This window comes from Pinus tabuliformis, chromosome 3_1 (genome assembly GCF_031772625.1).
Source record: "Pinus tabuliformis cultivar Carrire ecotype Pingquan chromosome 3_1, CPIR1, whole genome shotgun sequence".
Taxonomy (NCBI): Eukaryota; Viridiplantae; Streptophyta; class Pinopsida; order Pinales; family Pinaceae; genus Pinus; species Pinus tabuliformis.
Genome location: NC_142301.1, coordinates 767,681,660 through 767,704,727, shown reverse-complemented (window position 1 = coordinate 767,704,727; position 23,068 = coordinate 767,681,660). Strand labels below are relative to the sequence as shown.

General features: G+C 40.1%; 1 protein-coding gene across 25 annotated transcripts in view; it reads left to right on the top strand.

Annotated features, from left to right (window-relative positions):
• The window catches only part of LOC149189636 (protein VAC14 homolog), a 229,608-nt gene that overhangs the window by 44,290 nt on the left and 162,250 nt on the right, over positions 1–23,068 (top strand). For all 25 annotated transcript variants that reach the window (XM_089411886.1, XM_089411866.1, XM_089411878.1 and 22 more), the window contains exons 2-3: positions 9,444–9,557; positions 9,890–9,955. In XM_089411886.1, the coding sequence (XP_089268012.1) occupies positions 9,444–9,557; positions 9,890–9,955 (180 nt within the window). The remainder of the gene's footprint in view (positions 1–9,443; positions 9,558–9,889; positions 9,956–23,068) is intronic.

Sequence of the window (23,068 nt, the reverse complement as noted above, 5' to 3'; positions counted from 1 at the left end):
GTCCTTGGAAAAACCCAACTTGGGAAAACCGGTGGAGCAGTTTTGAGGGTTTTATTATTAAGCAACTTTCTTGAGTACAACTAGGGTGCCAAACTGGCTCACCCAACAGAGATTTCTATCTGGCAGTGATACCTCTCTTCGGAAGCAGATATTCAGCAAGTCTGCTCCACGAAAATCCTTCCAACGCTTTTTTGAGGCTCTGCGTAGCTTTGGAACCCCTTGGGTCAGCCGTCTGCTCCTCTGCGCTAGCTCTTTGGCCTTCTGCGTCACCCACGCAGCCCCTGCTAGCCTCTGCGCAGTCCCTTTGGCCCTCTGCATGGCTCCTGCTAGCTTTGCATAGCCTCCTCAATCTCTGCGCTGGCCCTCCAACACTATCTTTGCCTCTCTGCAATGCACTCACTACCCCTCGCTGCAACTCAGACCACTTGTTCGATTTCTCTCAGCGAACGCCGCTCCAGAAAATCGAACTGACTGATCAATCTTGGTGTGTCTCTAACTGACCCTCAAGCCTCCTCTTATACTTTTCCTGTTGAGTCTTCAACGGCCGAGATTAAGTCTCTAATCAACGACTAAGATTAGATTTGGCTTGATCCATGTCATTTAGAACATTCTCACCCAGTTTTATATTAATACCCACTAATATTTTAATTTTCCTAAGTTTAGACTTAGGAACCCATTAAAAATATTAATTATTTTAATATCTCTCTAACTGGGTGGAATTTCCCCAAACCATTTCTGGGTCTTGGAGATCTCATGTGCTTTAGCCTCTCCACCAGTTTTCATGGCTAGAGCACATCCGATGCTACCCCAAATCAACAACAATGACCCTCAAGAGTCATGTGGTAGAACACGTGCATAATAATCAGCTTGGGTTGTACACCCCCAAGTACACTCTCAACACGTTGGCCAGATGGGGAGCAGTAATCCCAACAAGCCCTGATTGTGGGTATGATGCCAACTGGGGTATACTCTGCATAGACCATGATAGGGGAGCTAACATTTACGACCCTATGGGTGACAAATAGGGGAGCAACATCTATGACCCTATTGTCCAGAGATCCCTCAACCCCAGGAGCCCTCCATTGCAATTCCTCACCCTGGGAGCTTAGATAGGGGGGAAGCATTGGCTTAGTGTTCTCGATCAGTCCTGCTCTTTATAGATTAGAAACATATCATCATGCTCATATCTGGGATCAGATTAATCATCATGTTGCAATAACAGTAGTCTCCTGTTCATGTTGGACATCGAATCCAATATTATATTAGAACAAAATATATATATCACAAAAAGAAGGATACCTTATTCATCCTCCCTCTTATGGAGGTGCCAACCACAAGCCTAAGCTTGTTTCATATAGCAACACTGTCTCAATATATGAAGATATCTCAGTCCCAACAATATACAGGATTCTTTGCCAATCAAATCCCACTTATTATTATTGCAATGTATCCTTGTTAGATTCAGAACCTGCCCAAACAACTCTCTAAAGAGCTTCCTCATCTTGCCTCACAACTAGCCATGCTAGCAACATCGTACTCAACCTTGGTCGTGCTTACAGCTACAAACTTCTCATCCAAAAATATCATGGTAGATCTCATACTAAGGCAGCACCCAGATGTGCTCATCTTATCATTAACAACATCAATACATCCATGCAATCACATATCATAGGAAAAATATCTTAGACCAAAAATTGATCGTCCCATGCAAATATATTGAAGTGTGCTTGGTGACAACTCAATGTGTATGAAGAGGCTCAATCATGGATTCACTCAGGTTGTTCTATGCAAAACATATGTATATGGATGGGTGTTCACACGAAACATCAATGCTTCAATTGACTGTTAGTTGCCAAGTCAGGTTCAATAACATCTCTTCATAACTTCTTGAAATTCAATCGGAGTGTCCAAGGATTTGCATTTCCATTTTCCAACAACTCTTCAATAGCTTCACGATATAGATTTTTTTTTTCCAACTTCAGAACGTAATTCATCATGCCATGATTCTTCATTTTGAACTTCAGAGGCCATCTCCCTCTTACTTTGATCATCAGAGGCTCATTACCTGTCAAGAATAGACCATCAACATATAAAACCAAAATCAAAGTCATACCTTGGACTACTTTTGAAGTAGAGGTTTGGATGGACACGTCTTTGATGACTGTCAATACAGACATACCAGGTTCGACAAGCTTGCTTCATATAATGCTTTCTGCAAACATAACACTTGACCAAACCAATATGCTCATTCTTACACATTTCAATACTATGCAATCAAATCAACTAAGTCAGCGTATCAAGCTTTAGATGCCAAATCAAAGTTAATATCAAAGTCATAAAAGTTTCTGCTAGTATCAATGTGACAAACTCTTTGGACCAAGTTACAACAACCTTTTATTTACCAAGTATTATCTAATCAACCTTTATCAAGCCATCCTTATGATCATAGCATGAATCATTTCTGTCACTAAATATGAATGCATAAGTCAGGGACAAGTCATATGAGTTTCATCCATTTATCATACTGAATCACAACTGTATATACTTCAACCAATGAGGCAAAGCCAATGAAGCCAATACAAAATCAATATTGAATACCAATATTAGTCTCTGAAAGTCACCATGCCCACATAGCACCGTCATCAAGGCAAACCATCAGTTATCAAATCAAAATCCTAATTTGTTATCACAATGAGTTCAATCAATACATAACCTAAAGCATATCAAGTCAAAGTTCTAAAACATCTCTATGAATTATCAAGCATCGTGTCAAACTCCAAACATTGCTTATATATACCAATCAACCAAATATCGTCAAGCCTTTGCAACTATTATCAAATATTGTCATACACTAGCTTCAATGGTTAAATCAAAATGACATATTGATATGCATATTCCGGTCACTTGCAAACACAAGTTTAGTCAACACATTCACATTCTCTATAGTAAGTCAAACATTCAAACTTCCCTGCTCATAGAACTTTTTGATGTCTGCTCCATATCTGTAGGACTGTCATACTGCTGGTGCATTCCTAATTTTATGCATAAAGCTTCAATTTTGTGACCTACAGGCATAACCACACCCATAAGCTTTTTTCCATGCGGTTGAGAGGCTACAACCACACTCTTAAGCTTGCTTGCATTCGGTCGGGGCTTAGACTAAGGGAAACCCTCTATTTTCAGACTAGAACTCGCTGCAGACTATCAACATAAGATATTTAGTCTATTCATGTCTAGAAATCATACTTCAACAATAAATAATCTTCTATACATATAATGCAAATGATAATAGGTGTAGGGATCTTATGGAGAGATTCTCCCTCTGAATGAGCAACCCCTTCAACCATTATTATTCAAGTCATCAACTTGTCTATAATATTGTCATGTATCAAAATTGTTAGATCATAAAATCAAGCTATATCAGATTCTAAAACATATATCCATCATGGTCATAGCATGTCAACATCAGCTACTTCATCATCACATCAAACTTTCATCGAGGGTTAGAGTCATATGATTAGGGCAGCTGACAAGTGTATTATCATACTTCAAGGATTATGATCACTTCATCACTTCTTTATCATTAACCATCAAGTCAGGGCATCCAATTTTACCACATGTCATAATTACCAAGCTAACCAAGGTCAACAAGAAGATCTTGAATATCAATCTTATTGTTACACTTCTATCATCAAGGTTGTCATGCTTATCACAAGCATTATCAATAGTATCAAGCTACCATATATAAGAATCAATGAGCTAGCCTTCTATATGAAATCCATCATGTCTATAATGAAAGATGCATGCCAAATATCAAGTATACCAATATATCAAAAATCAATGTAGCTTTACCATGACTAGAATGTAAGATACTTGTCCAATACCAAGTGCACCATCTCATCATAAGTACCATGAATCAAACTTACTTTCATATGCATGCATGAGCCATTTGTGAAGGTGATATTCATCATACCTTAGGGCTTACCTTGCCATCCGATATTGCATTTGAAACAATACACCATACATAACTTGTAGTATTCAGATACCTGTGCACCTTCTTATTTGACATCGGCAGCGGGAGCAGTTCGTCAACTTCCTTGTCATGGACAATTGTAGCCCCTCTCTTCCTGCAATAGCCATCTTTTCTTGCATCTCAAATGATCCTCAAAAAGGATCCACTTATCACATCTCATCAAGAGGTTAGAAGTATCCAAATACTCACATATACATGCAGGAAGTATAAGTAATAATCAAAGCAATAAACTCAAACAGGAAAGAGGTAACATAAATCTAAAAGGTACTTATCTTTTAATGAGAGGAGATCAACTCCCTCTTGAACCAACCTTCAAGGGACATTACCATCCATTATCCATATGACAATGTTGCCTTCAATATATTTACCAACTTCATCAACAACCAAGCCTAATAGAGACTATCCCATCTAGGGCTTAAGCAAATCTGTCACAAGTGCTTGAACATCTTCACGTTGATCATGCTAGGGTCTCTAGATTGTATATCTCAAATCTTTGCCATAAACCAGGGTTTCTTCCAAACCCTAACCTTATATCCATCAAACCCTAATAACCAAATTGCCTAGGGTTTCCTTCAAACCCTAGAATTCTTTTAGGTCTCCTCCATCTTCTCTTGCATCCATCAAGGGTGTCTTCATAGGGGTGATCTTCAATGACTTTTCTTCATCCTAACTCTAATACCATGTTAATTTTTCTTAGGGCTATATTGTTCTTTGCTTTCATAATTGCATTTCATTATTCCATATTTAAAGTCACCCCATGGCATCATATCATTGTTCAAATTTACATCATTATTCAACAACATATGCATCTATGTAGAAAGAACAATATTATCATCAATGTAGCAGAACATAAAGGAACAATAGAAGAAAATCATTCACACAGAGACACTAGGATTGGTCGGAGACCAGGGAAAAACCCACTATGGGGAAACCCTTTCAAATTCTTCTTCTTATTAGATTGTCATTGAATGATTCATATCTTCAACCATAAACCTATCCAACAAAAATCAACTAAACAATATCCATGAGATGAACCCAACCATGCCAATAATCAAAACCCTGATTCAGGAGCCTGTAATCAACTGTCACTATCTGCGGTTGACTGTCGAACTCTGTGGTCAATTGGCAAAAACTTTGGTCAACTGAAAAATCAAACTTTAGATTCCAGTCACATGGAGGAAGAGACATGTGTGTGACTGAGAGCTTCCAGTTGGTACCTTGAGTCTGCAAGCCTGCGACTATAGTCGAAAATTGCCTTTGACAAGCCTACGAGTGTGATCCAAAACCCTACAAACATGCGCGAGCTTCGGACCCTGTAATCTCAGACTCGTGCCAACCAATTTCCATGAACTTGCCTCAGACCTGTGCGAGCCAAACCAAGGAAGAGAATAGAAGAATGTCTCATGATGATGTTCAAATGAGGTTGAGGTCACTTGTATTTATAGCCTTCCAAGGGTGTCCAATTTTCTTTAGTGCCGACTTGATGAAATATACACATGGGATTTTCATTCAAAAATACACTTTCCCTTGTCCAAATTGAGTGCTTCAATAGTCAAAATTGGTCCTCTTGAAAAGAGAAATCTAGTCCCATAGTTGGAATTTGTCACTGAGCCACCAAATTAACGGTTGATTGGCTCATTGATGTATCTGGTCAACACTTGACTAAACATCAGCATTGTTGTTAACACCCTGAGCCAGTTCATGGTGAAATTGAGGGAGGTTCACTGGGTTGTAGCAAGGCACATGCTCAGATATTAGCAGTGCACAGTAGGATATGGATTGCAATACCTTGGTGGAGATTGGTGTGAGGTTGTGGGGATACTCAAATTCAGACTGGGCAGGCAGTGATACAGATTGGAAGAGCACCTTTGGGTGCCGCTTTAGTTTGGGGTTAGTAGTCATTTCTTGGGTTAGCAGGAAGTAGATCACAGTAGCACTGAGTTCAACTGAGGAAGAGTACATGGTAGCTAGTCTAGCTAGTTGTGAAGCCATTTGGCTTTGCAAGCTATTCACTGGATTGTTTGGTTGAAAGCTTGAACTGACAATGATTCAATGCGATAACTAGAGTTGTATCAATCTCCCGAAGAATCCAATGTTTCACGACAGGTCAAAGCACACTGAAATCAAATGCCACTTCATCAGAGACAGGGTGCTGAAAGGAGCAGTCAAGCTCCAATATAATTCTACTGAGGAGTAGTTAGCAAACATTTTCACCAAGCCTTGGTGAAGTGCAAGTTTGTCTGGTTTCAATACAAGCTTGGAGTGGTGGAGAATACCTTCCCCGCTAAGTGGGAGTGTCAATGTTTGTAGCTCAGATAGGTATTTCCATGAGGGTGTCTATTTATGGAAATCACCATTAAAAGTATCCTATTTTTTTTTTCAAAAGTTTAATTTATTAATTAATTAATAAAGGAAACACTTTTTATTAAAGTGACTTTTAATTAATAAAGTGACTAAGGTGGGTCACTTAATAATTTAATTAAAAGAGAGCCGTTGATCTCACGGTTAGATCTCAACTGATGAAGATCATGTTTTTGGCTTGTATCAAAGCTATAAAATAAAGAGAGGGCAGAAGAAAAAGACACACAAAGCATTCATTTCACAAGTCATGTGAGTGAAGCAGAAAATCAAAGATCTGATTTTGAGCCATTGGTGAGGATTTCGGCAAGTTCAGCAAGGAGAAGGCAGCTAGTGTTGAGCAAGGACAGACAACCAGTCAATAGCAAGGAAAAAAGCAGCCATACAGCCTAGTAGAGTAGGCCGTGCAATTGTCCGTTCAGACTGTGTACTGCTGTATGGATTGGAGGGCATTCTGCTTGATTTTCGTGCAAACTGTAATTTTCGGGTTTGTTGTATGTTTGATTAATTTCTCAGAGCCATTTTTTCCTTATAAGGGAGCTCTTGTATGTTCTGAAGATAATTTTGAATGATGAACTGATCTAGAAGGGCAGAAATATTTGTGCACTGTGTGATTGCTTTTCTTATTTTCCGCTGCATATAAAAGTTAATAATTCTAACAAGTAACTAGATCTGATCTGTTTTCTTAGATAGCTGGTTTTAGGATATTTTAGACCTCAGACTGAGTCTTTGATTCATTACTCTTTACTATTTTTGAGTTTTAGTAATTTAATTTACTATTTTAGTCTTCAGACTTTAGTATCTACTATTTGCTTAGTATTAATCAGATTCTAGAATAATGAATGCTGAATTCAAATCAATGTAGATTCTAGAATGATGAATGATAGATTTAGATCAATGTATACAATATTTTACTATTTCTATTTTATTGAATTATTTATAATGTGTGAATCAATGTATTTCATTATTGAATTTGAATCATGTTTATAACACACACACACACACACTCCAATGTCCCCCCGTCCCCCCTGAATTTTCCTAAAATTTGGGGGTGCTCTCACATGTCCCCCTTGTGCATCTCCCCGTTCTCGCGTTCCCTTGTCTCAAAAACTTGGTGGAACATTGACTTTACTTAATAGACACATTAAGTTGTACTTAACTAATTCCCAAGTGTTTAAATATCCTAACACTTAATACTTATGATATACTTAAGAGATAGCTAAAACATGTACTTCAAAGATAACTAAAATATGTTTGTAATCTAATGATGCAATCAAAATGCATAATGTTGCTTGAACTGACATTGGCACGATGAAAAAAATAAGAACATGGTGATAGATTGAGGCAATCTAATGAGGAGATATCCTATTTAAACTCAAGTCATACATGTGCACCCAATAATACATACAGAGGCTTACATAGATGACCTTTCAGATGCCCTTTGCTGACTACTATAGATCCCCACTAATCAGCTGGGTACTTTCACCTTTATAAGCAAATTGAATCTGCATAATGATACTGATTCCTGCATTTGTATGTTTTACATTTTTGTCCTCTCTTAAACGCTTTAAACATGTTTTTTATTTACTGATCCTTTGCCTCTCAAACTAGGTGAAACTGGGTTTATAACACTTTGGAACTATTATACAAACCATATAAGTTGTTCTTTCTTGTTATTTACTACTTTTGTCTCTGCACTTTGTCCTCCACAACCTTCTTCCTTTCATGTCATTTAAGGGAGTAGCTATCTCCTCTATCATCACGATTACTTTGAAATGACTTATTTTGACATAAGTGGCATGCCCATCTATTACCATAAACATTGTGAAATATTTTATATGACACGTTTGGATTAAAATTTCCTAATATATATGATTCATTAGGTGCATCCTTGCTATAATTTGAGATACATCAATGCTTGTAGGAGTACACTGAGCTTGACAGTGACAGTCAGTGATAGTACGCACACAAGATGAGTCATCTGGTGCACACTATTGGCAATTTATTACGCCGATAGGGGTGTGGTCTATTTCAGAATAGGGCTTCCACAATTTCCATTCTTTAAAAAATAAAAAATTATAGATGGTCTAGATTTAATAATGTGAGGATATTCTTTGTCGTATACACAACCCAATGGATGAAATCAAGGCTTTCCAAACTGTTTTTCAGTTTCTGACCTCCACTTCTGTCCCAGCATTACAAATGGCATGTAAGTATTTTGATGGCTACTGACGTTTATCAGCCATTTAATTTATATGGCTGTGCTAGTTTTTACTTTTTAGTGTAACAACCAAACCGGCCTGAATTTTGTAAGTCATACTGAATCCAATAATAGATGTCAAACTATCACACTATGACCAATTTTAATATTTTTTGGAACAATTGGTAATAGTATGGGGTTGAATTTTACTGTGGCAAAATGCAATCCCTTCCATTGAAGAACTGTTCACAGGTTTTGTATGTGTTCCTTAAAAATTTAACTCGGTCTTCCTGAAAGTAGTCATCTATCACATTGACTACATGTTGGAACCACTACTAATATATGCCTTATCAAAATCACATGCAAAATATCCAACAAGTTTATTGTATGGACTTTGTAATGTTAGGTTGGTGCCGACATGCACATATTGACCTTCTCTATTTTCTTGTCATAGATAATGAATCAACTGGCTGACCATTTTTTACTTATTAACCACCTTCGCAATTATCTTGTCTAACTGAGCTTGGATCATCTTGAAGCTACCACAGACACAACTTTCATTCATTTACATTCAATTTCTTGATATGATGTGTATTCATCTTCATAAATTCCAAGAAAGAACAGGTAAAAAGTAAAAAAGTCTTTTCAAAATTATAATGCTCTTGTAATGGATATGATTAGCATTTTCAGTGTGGAGAGAAACATAGTCTTTGGTTCCGAATCCAGATAAATGAAATGTTTTAGCGTTGAAAGAAATGGAGTAGCCTTGGGTTCAGATAAATGGATCATCTACCAAATGAGCTTATCAGCTTTTTCTCTTTTCTAATCTTGTATTTTGTTCTTTTGCACTAGGTTGAAGGCATTGTCAAACAATTGGTTTCTGCAGGGGATCATGAGAAGATTTCTGCACTAATAAATTTGTTAACTAATGAATTTACATTCTCTCCTCAAGCAAGTCATAGAAAGGTATGTGATGTGAAACTAATGATGTTTATCTCATCGTTCCATACGAGTTGAAGATTGGGTATAAAGTATTATTTAATTTGATTGTTCTTAGATACAGAACATTCAATAAAATTTTAGTCATGTTGAGCCCCTTTAACGTTATCTGGCTGATCTCATATGTATGGGGCATTTGACAGAAAATGTTGTGACAAAATTATTGTTACTCTTGTACAGACTTCACACTTGATGCACATCCTTTGCTAACCATGTTAATGGCTTTGTGGTTGCTTGTCTTCAAAACAGTCTACTGTCATTCTTGTTCTTAAAAATCTAACAAGAAGTTCTGCTTTTAGGGTGGTTTAATAGGACTTGCTGCAGCAACTGTTGGTTTGGCATCAGAAGCTGCTCCACATCTTGAGGTAAAGTGGAATTCAAGCAGTTTAGATTATGTTCAGTGCTTTCTAGCCTTTTATTTGGCCAGTGCTTGTAGAAATGATAATCAAGGTTTTACTGAATATTCTAAACAAAGAGTTATGATGGAATAAAGTTGCCAAGTTCGTAACCTGTCATATTACAAAACTAGCTGAACCACATTGAAGTAAAAGTGGTTGATATACGCTGACAGGCACCATTAGTTTAAATTATCCTTTGATGAATGACCTATTTAATATGAAATTCTCTTTGTTTGTTTCTGATGGATGTTTTTGTTGTAAGAATGTTTTAAGTTATTTTCTGAACACCTTTTTTCTAAATTATATGGTATTTTTGTAATGATTTTATGAGGTTTTTTGTATTAGGTATTATATACTATTTACTCAAATGTGGTTTATTTTGAACAAATTTTGTTTTTGTTGGGTAACTTTAAGAAACAAATTTCTTACCTGAAGTAAATTATCTCGAGCAACCTTTAACTCTAGCTAACCATTTCACATATAATTGTAATTTGATAGTACGAAAACCATCACTCTCTCTGCGTATTCTGATACACTAACAAGAGACCCTAACAAATGGCAGGCACAGTGGCTGGCCTGAGTATCTTATGAGATGGAGTTATTCCCAAGGATATTATGTAGAGCGGCTGACCTTGGTATATGATTAGATGGAGTTATTTCCCAAAGATATTATGCTCACTGCAAGTGATACTCAGTAGCGGATAGGCAAGGAAAATTTACATGAATATCTTGTCGAGTCTTGCAGCTACGAATTATTTTGATGGAAATTATCAGTCACTGTATCTATACATGGTCTGAGTCTATATAGAAGAATAAGCGTCCATTCGTCATAATACTAATTCGGTATGTGAATTCTGGTGATGTTGAACTGCTGGGTGTTTTGTCTAGCTAAGTGGCTTCAGGTTTGAAAGGCGGGGTCATGTCTATAATCCATGCAGCTGCCTGTTTTCAACTCTTGGATGGAGGAGATGCAGCTGGCTTTTTATTGCTAAAATTCAGAGATATTCCTGAGATATACACCCGTGGGATGTGTTGTCACCCAAAGTGTACGCTTAAGGTGCAACGCTCAGAGTAGGGGATGTCACCTATTCCCTACTCACTCCATTTAAGCTCTCTTCTAGACAAGCTATGGGGGGTAGTCCCTAAAGGTAAATGAAAGAGGAAAACTTGTAGGAACGACAAGTTCTGGGAGACTAAGGGCGAGGCAATTACTCCTCTAGGCAACTTGATTTAAAGTTAATTGGCAAGTGAGATGATTATTATTGAGCAAGGTGAATGTTAAAAGATAGATTCAATGACACTTGGAATGGGAGAGTGTGAGACCAGTGCCTAAATTGTGAAAATTTCATCTATCACAGCAACTGGAAATGATTCTCCTAATTGTTAATTTATTTAACAATTTATCTGCTATGGCAAATATCAAATAATTTACATTGTGATTTTCACCATTAAACTGCGGAAGAAAATAACGCTAGAAACTGAGAAAATCTAGCACACACACACATAAAATTCACACAGTTATTTTTAGACAAATGTCCCCGGAAAAACCCAACAAGTTGGGAAAATTGGTGCAACAACTGAGGGTTTTATTATTATGTAGCAGTGAGAAATTCTGAGTACAATAATATGGATGCTGAAATCTGGCTATCTTGCAGAGAAATTACTGGCAAAAATATCTAGAGAGAAATTCCCCACTCTGGGCAATTCTAGCACTGGACTACCTCTGAAAAGAAAGCTGTCCAATTGGCTCTGTGCAAGCCCTGCATCAACCTGAAGCTGCCTGCCACACGTGTTGCCCAAATCAACTGCTAATCAAGCCGTCCTGCATGCTGCTGATTGGGAAAACACTTCTCTGATACTCTAGAACCTCTGCCCAACCTCTGGAACTGAAAATGTTTGCCCTTTGAGGCTTCTCCGCTAGGACTGCGCAGCCTACTAGAGAAACTTCGGTCTCTCTGCAAATGCACTCGCTGGATCTGGAAAGCTTCCTCTAGCCTCATTGTCCCTGCCCCTCATTGTCTTTGCTTCCTTCGCTAGCTTTCTAGCAATTGTTGCTTCTCTTTGGAAATCAAACTGCCAAGGAAATCAAACTTCTCAAGTGTGTTCCCCAAGGGCCCATCGACTTCTTCTTGTAATCTTCTGTTGGAGCACCAATGACCATGATTAAAATTTAATCAAGGGCCAAGATCATATCGGAGTCAATCCATGTGAGTTTCTAGAGAATTCTCACCTTGACTTAATTAATTATGATTAATTAACCAGTTTTCTTAAGTTTAGACTTAGCAAACATTAAAAATAGGTTAATAATCTAATTAAGTCATCTGGTGGAATTTCTAGAAATGATTTATGGGTTATGGAGATCTCATGTATTCTAGCCTCTACACCAAGTTTCGTGACTAGAACACATATGTTGCTACAAAAACTAACACTCCCTCTTAGTGAGGAATGTGTTCTAGTGCTGCACACTTTGCCTCTATACCATCCTCTGTCACGTTGCTGATGTCTGGCCACTGTGACTGCCTGCCACTGCCCACCAACTACTGCGCAACTCTGATGCTGCATCCGTGCTGCTGCTGACACTGCTATATTGTTTCCAACTCTGTATCTACACTGCAACTCCCTCTCAAATAATGTTGCTGCAACTGCAATTACCGCAACCGAGAAGCATCCTAAATACTGAATCAACTGTGTTCAATGCGATGCATCTGTCTCCTGAGTCTTGACAGTTACTAGCTAATGCACTGTCCACTAAAGAATCTGTGCTGTTGTTGACTCTGCACTGCTGCCAACACTGCACTGCGCTCCTTAGCATCTGACTGCTATGAGTCTACAACTGTCACTTCGGAATTTGACTACATCACTGACATTGTTCCATCCTGCTACTGAATACTGTGGGCCCCGTAGCAAGGTAATGATCCATGAGATGGACCCCTTAATGAACCCTGCCAAATCTTTGCAATCTCTGGGACTACAACTCCAAATCGCCCCACCTCTCTCTCTGGAGGTATGGCTGCCAACATGGAAAAATATTCCTCCAACCTGAAGGATAGCTTGTCAATCTCTGCGGACGTTGCTGCCTGGTCCTACTTCTCCTGCTTGTCCTTCTTTCGAAGAGGACATTGCGTGCTGTAGTGACCGAGCTCACCACATTTGAAGCAGTTGACCTTTGATAGGTCCTCTTCTTCTTCTTCTGCTCCCCCTGCCCCTGACTGGGACCCTTAGATGCTAGGGCCACATTCTCCTCCTCACTCTTCACACCCTTGCTGCTGCTGCCGTTGATGGTACTCTTTAACAGAGCTCGTCTCAATTCCTCCTGTTGCAGATTAGACCACATATTGTCCCACCTCAGCAAGGTATCTCTGCCCAAGACACTCTAGACAAATACTTACCAATCCTCTGAGACATTATTTAGTGCGAATCGTACAAGTTCTGTGGGTTGATGCGCTGACCCAACAATTGGAAGCTGATTTCGGACTTCCTGAATCCAAGTGAGAAAGACATCTATGCTCTTGCCCTTCTGCATTCTGGTGTTCCTCAACTTCTCCTGGAGTTACATCTTCCACTGCTTGGAAGAACTCTGAAATAGCTCAAACAAAGCATCCCACATCTCCTTGGTCGTCCCTTTGTCTGCCACATGTGAGACTAGATGATCTCGGACACCATCCAGAATCATCCTCTTGGCCTTTTCCATTTCCTTCTTGTACTCCTTTTTCTGATTGGGGTCTTGGGGAACTGCTACCACACTCTTTGCATAGGTCTTCAAACCATATTCATCTAGAAGGAATAATATCCTAGCCTTCTAGATGACATAGTTGGAGGCTCCCTTCAATCCATCTTGGTCTTTGAGCCCTGCTGTTGCCATTTTTGAATATGGTCAGGAAACTCCCTCTTCCTCTACTCGACTACTAATCTGCTACTTGAACTCACACCTGGAATTCGTAGTTCTGCTAGCTGTTATTGCCACATGCTACTGGGAAAATCAGATTTCTTGGCAGAAACCCTTTGAGAGAAATCTCCTACTGTGTGTGCAATTTTTCTTCTACCCGACGCTGATTTTGCTGCTGCAAAACCCTTTCGTCTAACTAGAAATCTGCTCAGCGAAAATATGAGCTATTGCTGGTCTCTCTGACTACTGGAATCACTATCTCGGGCAACTTTGAGTTTTCTGCAAGACTGCAACTGAAAATCGAACTCCTACCTAGCAATTCGAATTGCCAATCTGTGTACTGCACAACCTTTGAGAATTTCGGCTTGCTACTCCCTCTGAATAGTGAAATTCTCTTCTCTGCTTCTGAGCTTCTCGACTAATCACTCACGCTCTGATACCATGTGAAAATTTCATCTATCACAACAATTGGAAATTATTCTCCTAATTGTTAATTTTTTAACAATTTATCTGCTACGACAAATATCAAATAATTCACACTGTGATTTTCACCAATAAATTGTGGAAGAAAATAGTTTCGGAAACTGAGAAAATCAAGCGCACACATAAAATTTACATGTTTATTTTTGGACAAATGTTCGAGGAAATACCCAACTTGGGAAAACTGGTACAACAGCTGAGGGTTTTATTATTATGTAGTAGTGAGAAATTTTGAGTACAATAATCTAGATGCCAAAATCTGGTTGTCCTACAGAGAAAATACTGGCAAAATTATCTAGAGGGAAATTACCCTCACTCCGGGCAATTCTGGTGCTGGACTACCTTTGAAAAGCAAGTCTTCCAACTGGGTTTGCGCACGCCCTACGTCAACCTGAAGCTGCCTGCCACATGCGCTACTCGAATCATCTGCTAATCAACCCATCCTACTTGCTGCTGATTGGGAAAACGCTTCTCCGACATTCTGGAACCTCTGCCCGGTCTCTGGAACTGAAAACGTCTTCCCTCTTCAGCAAATCGAACTACCCTCTGAGGCTTTTGCGCTAGGATTGCGCAGCCGTTTGGAGAAACTTTGGCCTCTCTGCAAATGCACTCGCTGGATTTGGAAAGCTTCTTCCAACCTCACTATCCCTGCTCCTCACCATCTCTGCTTCCTTCTCTGGCTTTCCGGCAATTGCTGTTGCTCTCTGGAAATCGAACTGCCAAGGAAATCTGATGCAGGAGCATCTAGCTGATGGGTCATCATGACGAAAGGCTGTTTGGTCTCTGAGAGGACTGAAAGGGAAATTGATAAGTGAACACTGTAGTTGTTTTTGTTTATGTTGTTTTAGTTTCGTAAAGAACAATATGTAGGAAAGTAGAGGATTAATTAGGTAGACTGTTACAAGTAATTAATTTTATTTTCATGTCAATTTTTACAAGATTGTAACGTAGGACAATAAACAGTTTTTGGAACTAAAAAAAATGTGTAACCAACAAAATGTAACCAACAGCAGTTAGGAGAAAACAGTTCCAGACAATTATTGAAAAAGAACAGAATGCAATTGTAAGAGGTTCGACTTTTTGGAGAGAGAGTAAAATCTAATAAAATATCTCTGAGCACACAGACTATTTTCCAATATCCTATAACTGTCTATCTATTTGTCATTTTGTTAAATTTCCAGAAACAGTGAAAGTCCATTCTCTGTTTTGTTCCACAAGCATGTACACACATATGTGTTTCTATTTGCATTGATTCAAGCAGGCCTACAAATCAAAACAAGTTTGCAGACATAATTAAAGAATACGTTGCAGAAACGAGGGCATACAGTGCATGAATTTATCAATCAAGCAAGCACAAAGGAATCCTGGACGAGTATACATAATTCGAGCATCAAAGGTAGAGACAAGACTCAAGCATTTCTGAACAACAAAATCAAACAAATCGTATAGGTACTTCTGAAGAACAAACCCTCTTGTTTCATTTATAAAATAAGCACAAGAATCTCTGTTCGAATATATACAGTTACAAAACCTCATTTAAATATACATACAGTCCATATAATAACACTGTACAAGGTTTGAAGGGTATCATAGCATACGGGTTTAGAAACCCTAACCGTAAACCAAACCCTACAGCAACTACCCACAAGAGGAACAGAGCAAGTCTAACAGCCTATGCATACATACTGACGACAGCCTCAAATCATTACAATAAATTGTTGTAACCCTAGCCTACGACGAGAAAGAAACAAGTTACAAGATGACAGGGAACGACCCTACCCGGGTCTAGCCAGAGCATCGAGGAGCCGAAGTCCAAAACCCTCCAGGACGAACATACCTGCAACGACCAGACATTAACTGAAGTTTGTGAGCGATATGTGGCAGAGAAAGTAAAGACTGGGAGAAAACAACGAAACTAGGGTTCGAAATTACCTTGCAGAGACAGGACGCTGACATTGCAGTCACCTAGGGTCACTCTGCTCACGAAGGAGCAAGTGCGTCAGTTTAACAGTGTGAAAAGAAGAAAAGACTGATAGCAGAGAACAAAAATTTTACCTTAACATTGCGAAGGAAATTGAAGCCGAGACCCTGCGACCGCAACCTGTCCACGAAACAGAGGAATACAACCAGAGCACTCAACAAACAGTCGCATAGAAGGATTCAAGACCAAAAGGAGTCGCACAATCCAGCTAAATAACCAACATTGACTTGTACACAGAGAAATCTCAGTTTCCACAAGCAGACTATAATCCATAATTCGACAGAAAGATTAAGTGCAGACAGAGAAACAAATAACGAAATAACCAGGTTCAAACAAGAGCTCATTACCAGACGGAGAAGCCGACAAGTTTCCAGGTCAAGAGCCGAGCTAGAGTACCAGAGGCAGCATAATATTACACAGAGAAAACTGCGCAGCATAACCACATTGCAGAGCCCTCAAACCTCAACAGTTCACAAGCGAAATGACTGGGAGATAGGGTTTGAGACCCTCATACCAAAGCGGGAGTGACAATTCCGAGGAGTGGACACTTGTCCAATATTCGTTAGGTGTGGGTACAAATCATAAGTGCGGACCCCAAATCAATTATAATATCATTGCAATCAACCGCCAAATAAAACAATATCATATGTAACCCAACTGCTAATCATTAAATTCATTCCTAATCACATTATTAACGTTGGTAAGTGTGACAAGGGTGGGCTGGACCCATCAAGTGGTATCAGAGTAGGAAATTGAAAGTGCCAGGATATGGAAGTTGGAAGACGAGGACGTGGGAGAGGTGTGCGCAGAGCAGCAGACGAAGGACTGAGGGAAGAAATAAGGATCCTTACTGCTCGTTTAGAGGTAGTGGAGGCAGGAAGGAGAAGGGATCCAGAAATAGGAGATGACAGCGAGGAAGAAGCCATAGTTGCAACAGACGGATCGGATGAGGAAGGGCTAGAGATGAGGTTGTTGAGGTCGGTTCTGTTGGCCAGTAGCAAGCCCAAACCAGAGATTCCTAACTACGATGGCAGCCTGTCCACAGAAGTTCTGTTGGACTGGGTAAGCGAGTTGGACAAGTATTTTGAAAGTGAAGAGATCAGCGAGGACCGGAGAGTCAAGTTCGTTGCAACCAAATTGAAGGGACACGCAGCCCTGTGGTGGGATAGTGTCCAAGCAGAGAGAAGGAGGATGAACAAGTTACCGATAAAGAAGTGGTCAAGGATGGTGGCCAAGCTGAAAGGCAGATTTCTGCCTAAGGATTACTAGGTTGCACTTTACTGACAAGTGCAGAATTTAAGACAAAAAGGGATGACAGTAAGGGAGTATACAGAAGAATTCTACCGGGTGAACTTGAGAGCTGGTTATACCGATGACACTCTGGAGAAGACAACAAGATACATAAACAGTTTGAGACTGGAAATATTGGATGAAATCAGCATTCTTTCCCGAGAAATATAGAAGAAGCCTATCAAAGTGCTGTGAAGGCTAAGGAAAAGATTACTAGAAAACAAAATGCTAGGAGAGGACGGGGAACCGGCAGAGGACGAGGACAGTCCTATGGCAGAGGATGAGGACAGTCCTATGGCAGAGGACGAACTGCCAGCAATAGCGAAGAGGGCAGCAGCTCCAAGGCTTTAGGAACAACAGAGAAAGGAGACAGCACTAGAGGTGGCAGGCCATATCAGCGAGGAAGAGGGAATGGCCGAGGTAGAGGAGCTAATTTCCAGTGCTACAGGTGCCACAAGTGGGGGCACAGATCTTTTGAATGCCCTGAAGCAGAGCAAGCTGGCCAAAGGGGAACATTTGTTGCACAGCCTGAGGAAGTTGAGGCATCGCCCCAAGACACAGAAAATGTAGCGGAAACGGGGGAGGCCTTAGTTCTAAACAAAGTATTGCTGAAACCAACCAAAGAAACAGCTGAACAGACCCAACGGAAAGCACTATTTTGGACAGTTTGCAAATCACACGGGAAGTGCTGCAAATTGATCATTGACAGTGGGAGTACAGATAATTTGGTTGCCACCGAGATGGTGGAGAAGTTGGGTTTGAAGCGGCTTAAGCACCCCACCCCTTACAAGGTGTCGTGGCTGCAGAAAGGCCACCAGCTGTTGGTTGATGAATAGTGTGAGGTTGAATTTCACATTGGCAGGTACAAAGACAAAGTTATCTGTGATATTATGCCAATGGACGTGTGTCACATACTGCTAGGAAGACCATGGCAGTATGATCGGAAGGTAGTACACGATGGAAAAACGAACTGCTACAAGTTTGTTAAAGATGGAATCAAGCATACGCTTGTACCCATCAAGGAAGAGGAGACAACAGAAGCAAGCAGGACGAAAACATTGTTAATAGGTGGAAAACAGTTTGTGAAACAGATTGAGGAAAGTGAAGTGAATTATGCTGTTGTGAGGAGGGCAAAGACAGTGCTGTTGCACACAGAAATGTCTGATTTGCCTATAGAAATTCAAGAGATGTTGCAGGAATTCAGAGACATTATAGTTGATGATTTGCCAGACAAGTTTCCTCCCAAAAGAAGCATTAGTCATCATATCGACTTTATACCCGGAGCAAGCTTACCAAATAAGGCAGCATATCGGATGAGCCCCAAAGATAATGAGGAGATCAGGAAACAGGTGCAGGAGTTGCTAGATAAAGGGCTGATAAGGGAAAGCTTGAGCCCTTGTGCAGTACCAATAGTTCTTGCTCCAAAGAAAGGAGGAGAATGGCGGATGTGCACGGATTCACGGGCCGTCAACAAAATCACCATTAGGTACAGGTTTCCTACAGGTTTCCCCTACCACGGATGGACGATATGATGGACTGCTTAAGTGGGGCAGCATACTTCACGAAGATTGATTTGAAGAGTGGCTATCATCAGATCCAGATCAGGGAAGGAGATGAGTGGAAGACAGCCTTCAAGACTAATGAAGGGCTGTACGAGTGGCTGGTCATGTCGTTCGGTTTGAGTAATGCCCCTAGTACTTTTATGAGATTGATGAACGAAATGCTGAAAGAGTTCATCAGCAAGTTTGTGATAGTGTACCTTGATGACATATTAATTTTCAGCAGGACTAAAGAGGAGCACCTTCAACATGTTTGAAGAGTGCTAGAGAAATTGCAGCAGAATAAACTGCTGATAAATTTGAAAAAATGTACTTTCCTACAAAGAGAATTGATTTATCTGGGCTTTGTAATTGCAGAAAATGAGTTAAAGATGGACCCAGAAAAGATTGCAGCAATCATTAATTGGCCATCTCTGAAAAGCTTATTTGAGGTACGTAGTTTTCATGGGCTGGCGAGTTTCTATCGCAAATTTATAAGAAATTTTAGTGAAATCTGCGTGCCTATGTTGGACACTATCAAAAAGGCCAGTCAGCCTTTTTGTTGGACCAAGGCAGCAGAGGACAACTTTCAGCTCCTAAAGAGGAAAATTACAAAAAGGCCAATTCTAAGGTTACCAGATTTTAATAAGCTTTTCCAGGTTCGATGCGATGCAAGTGGTACAACTATTGGCGCTGTACTCAGCCAAGAAGACAAACCTGTTGCATTTTTTAGCGAGAAGTTGAACGAAAGTAGGCAGAAGTATTCCTCATATGATAAGGAATTTTATGCTGTTGTCCAAGCTTTAAAGCATTGGAGACACTACCTGTTGGGGAGTGAATTTGTGTTATTTTCTGATAATTCAGTGCTGCAATATGTAATGCAACAGCATAAATTGAACCACAAGCATGCCAAATGGGTGGAGTATTTGCAGAGTTTCACCTTTGTGTTGAAACACATCAGCAGGCAGGCCAACAAGGTGGCGGATGCATTGAGCAAAAGAGCCTTGCTCTTACAGGAAAGTACAATACAGGTGTTGGGTTTCGAGCATTTGAAAGATTTGTACCAGACCGACATGGATTTCAAAGAGGCCTATGAAGCCTGTCAAAATCCCGTGCTGAGGAACAAAAGTCCATGGTTGGACTACAACTTGCAGGAGGAACTACTGTTTAGAGGGGGATAGTTATGTATTCTTGATTGTTCGATGAGAGAAAATATTATACGGGAGAAGCATAGCAGAGGTCTAGCCGGACATTTCGGCATAGACAAAACTTTGGAGCAGCTCGGACACTTCTATTACTGGCCAAGAATGCGAAGGGATGTACAACGATATGTGAGTAGGTGTAAAGTCTGCCAACTAGCGAAGGGACATAGTCAAAACACCGGACTTTACACACCACTGCCTGTTCCAAGTAGACCATGGGACTCAGTCAGCATTGACTTTGTCTTAGGACTGTCTAAAACACAACGAGGTTATGACTCGGTGGTGGTGGTGGTAGACAGGTTTTCGAAAATGGTGCATTTCATCCCTTGTCAAAAAACTAGTGATGCCACTCATGTAGCTCACCTGTTTTTCACGGAGATTGTTAGATTACACGGCCTACCCAGATCTATTGTTTCTGACAGGGATGTAAAATTCACGGGACACTTTTGGCACACCCTGTGGAAGAAGTTGGACACACAGTTGAACTTCAGCTCTGCATATCATCTGCAGACTAACGGGCAAACAAAAGTGGTGAACAGGAGTTTGGGAAACTTGTTACGGAGCTTGACTGGGGAAAATTCACGGTTATGGGATTGTTCGCTCACTCAGGCAGAATTCGCTTATAACGATTCACCGAATCGCAGCACCGGACACAGCCCATTTCAGATCCTGTACGGCATGCATCCTCGTGGAATACATGAGTTGTGGGATCTGGAAAAGTTGGAGAAGAGAAGTGCTGATGGAGAAGATTTTGCTGAAGCGATGAATGAATTACACGAACAGGTGAAATCAAAGTTTCAGGACAACATTCAAAAATACAAACAACAGGCAGATCTAAAGCGACGAGAAGTCCAATTCAATGTAGGTGATGAAGTCCTTGCACACTTACGCAAAGAACGGTTTCCTAAGGGTGCGTATAACACGCTGAAATTCACGAAGATTGGTCCCTGCAAGATTTTGTGTAAATTCTCACCCAACGCTTATGAGATACAGCTGCTACCAGATATAGGCATATCACCTATTTTCAATGTGGCAGACCTATTCCCATATACTGCCAACCCGGAGGAAGACAGTGTGGTACGGCCAGAACGGGATACCCAAGTTGGAGACAATTCTTGGATGAGGCACATGCCTTTGGCTCAACCCCATGAGATTGAGAAGATTCTCGACACAGAGGTGGCCAAGAGGACTCGCAGGAAGGAGTATCTGCGATACCTTGTCAAGTGGAAGAATTGTCCAATTGAGGACAGTTCGTGGCTCGACGCGGCGTAGATACAGAAGGCGGGTTATTCTGTGGAGGAGCTCATGGAACGGAGCCATGACTTTTTCTTACCCCGGGAGCCTGATGCAGGAGCATCTAGCTGACGAGTCATCATGACGAAAGGCTGTTTGGTCTCTGAGAGGACTGAAAAGGAAATTGCTAAGTGAACACTGTAGTTGTTTTTGTTTATGTTGTTTTAATTTCGTAAAGAACAATATGTAGGAAGGTAGAGGATTAATTAGGTAAACTGTTACAAGTAATTAATTTTATTTTCATGTCAATTTTTACAAGATTGTAACGTAGGACAATAAATAGTTTTTGGAACTAAAAAAATGTGTAACCAACAGAATGTAACCAACAACAGTTAGGAGAAAATAGTTCCAGATAATTATTGAAAAAGAACAGAATGCAATTGTAAGAGGTTCGACTTTTTGGAGAGAGAGTAAAATCTAATAAAATATCTCTGAGCACACAGACTATTTTCCAATATCTTGTAACTATCTATCTATCTGTCATTCTGTTAAATTTCCAGAAACAGTGAAAGTCCATTCTCTGTTTTGTTCCACAAGCATGTACACACATATGTGTTTCTATTTGCATTGATTCAAGTAGGCCTACAAATCAAAACAAGTTTGCAGACATAATTAAAGAATACGTTGCAGAAACGAGGGCATACAGTCCCTGAATTTATCAATCAAGCAAGCGCAGAGGAATCCTGGACGAGTATACATAATTCGAGCATCAAAGGTAGAGACAAGACGCAAGCATTTCTGAACAGCAAAATCAAACAAATCATACAGGTACTTCTGAAGAACAAACCCTCTTGTTTCATTTATAAAATAAGCACAAGAATCTCTGTTCGAATATATACAGTTACAAAACCTCATTTAAATATACACATAGTCCATATAATAACACTATACAAGGTTCGAAGGGTATCATAGCATACGGGTTTAGAAACCCTAACCGTAAACCAAACCATACAACAACTACCCACAAGAGGAACAGAGCAAGTCTAACAGCCTATGCATACATACTGACGACGGCCTCAAATCATTACAATAAATTGCTGTAACCCTAGCCTACGACGAGAAAGAAACTAGTTACAAGATGACAGGGAATGACCCTACCTGGGTCTAGCTAGAACATCGAAGAGTCGAAGTCCAAAACCCTCCAGGACGAACATACCTGCAACGACCAGACATTAACTGAAGTTTGTGAGCGATATGTGGCAGAGAAAGTAAAGACCGGGAGAAAACAACGAAACCAGGGTTCGAAATTACCTTGCAGAGACAGGATGCTGACATTGCAGTCACCTAGGGTCACTCTGCTCACGAAGGAGCAAGTGCGTTAGTTTAACAGTGTGAAAAGAAGAAAAGACTGATAGCAGAGAACAAAAATTTTACCTTAACATTGCGAAGGAAACCGAAGCCGAGACCCTG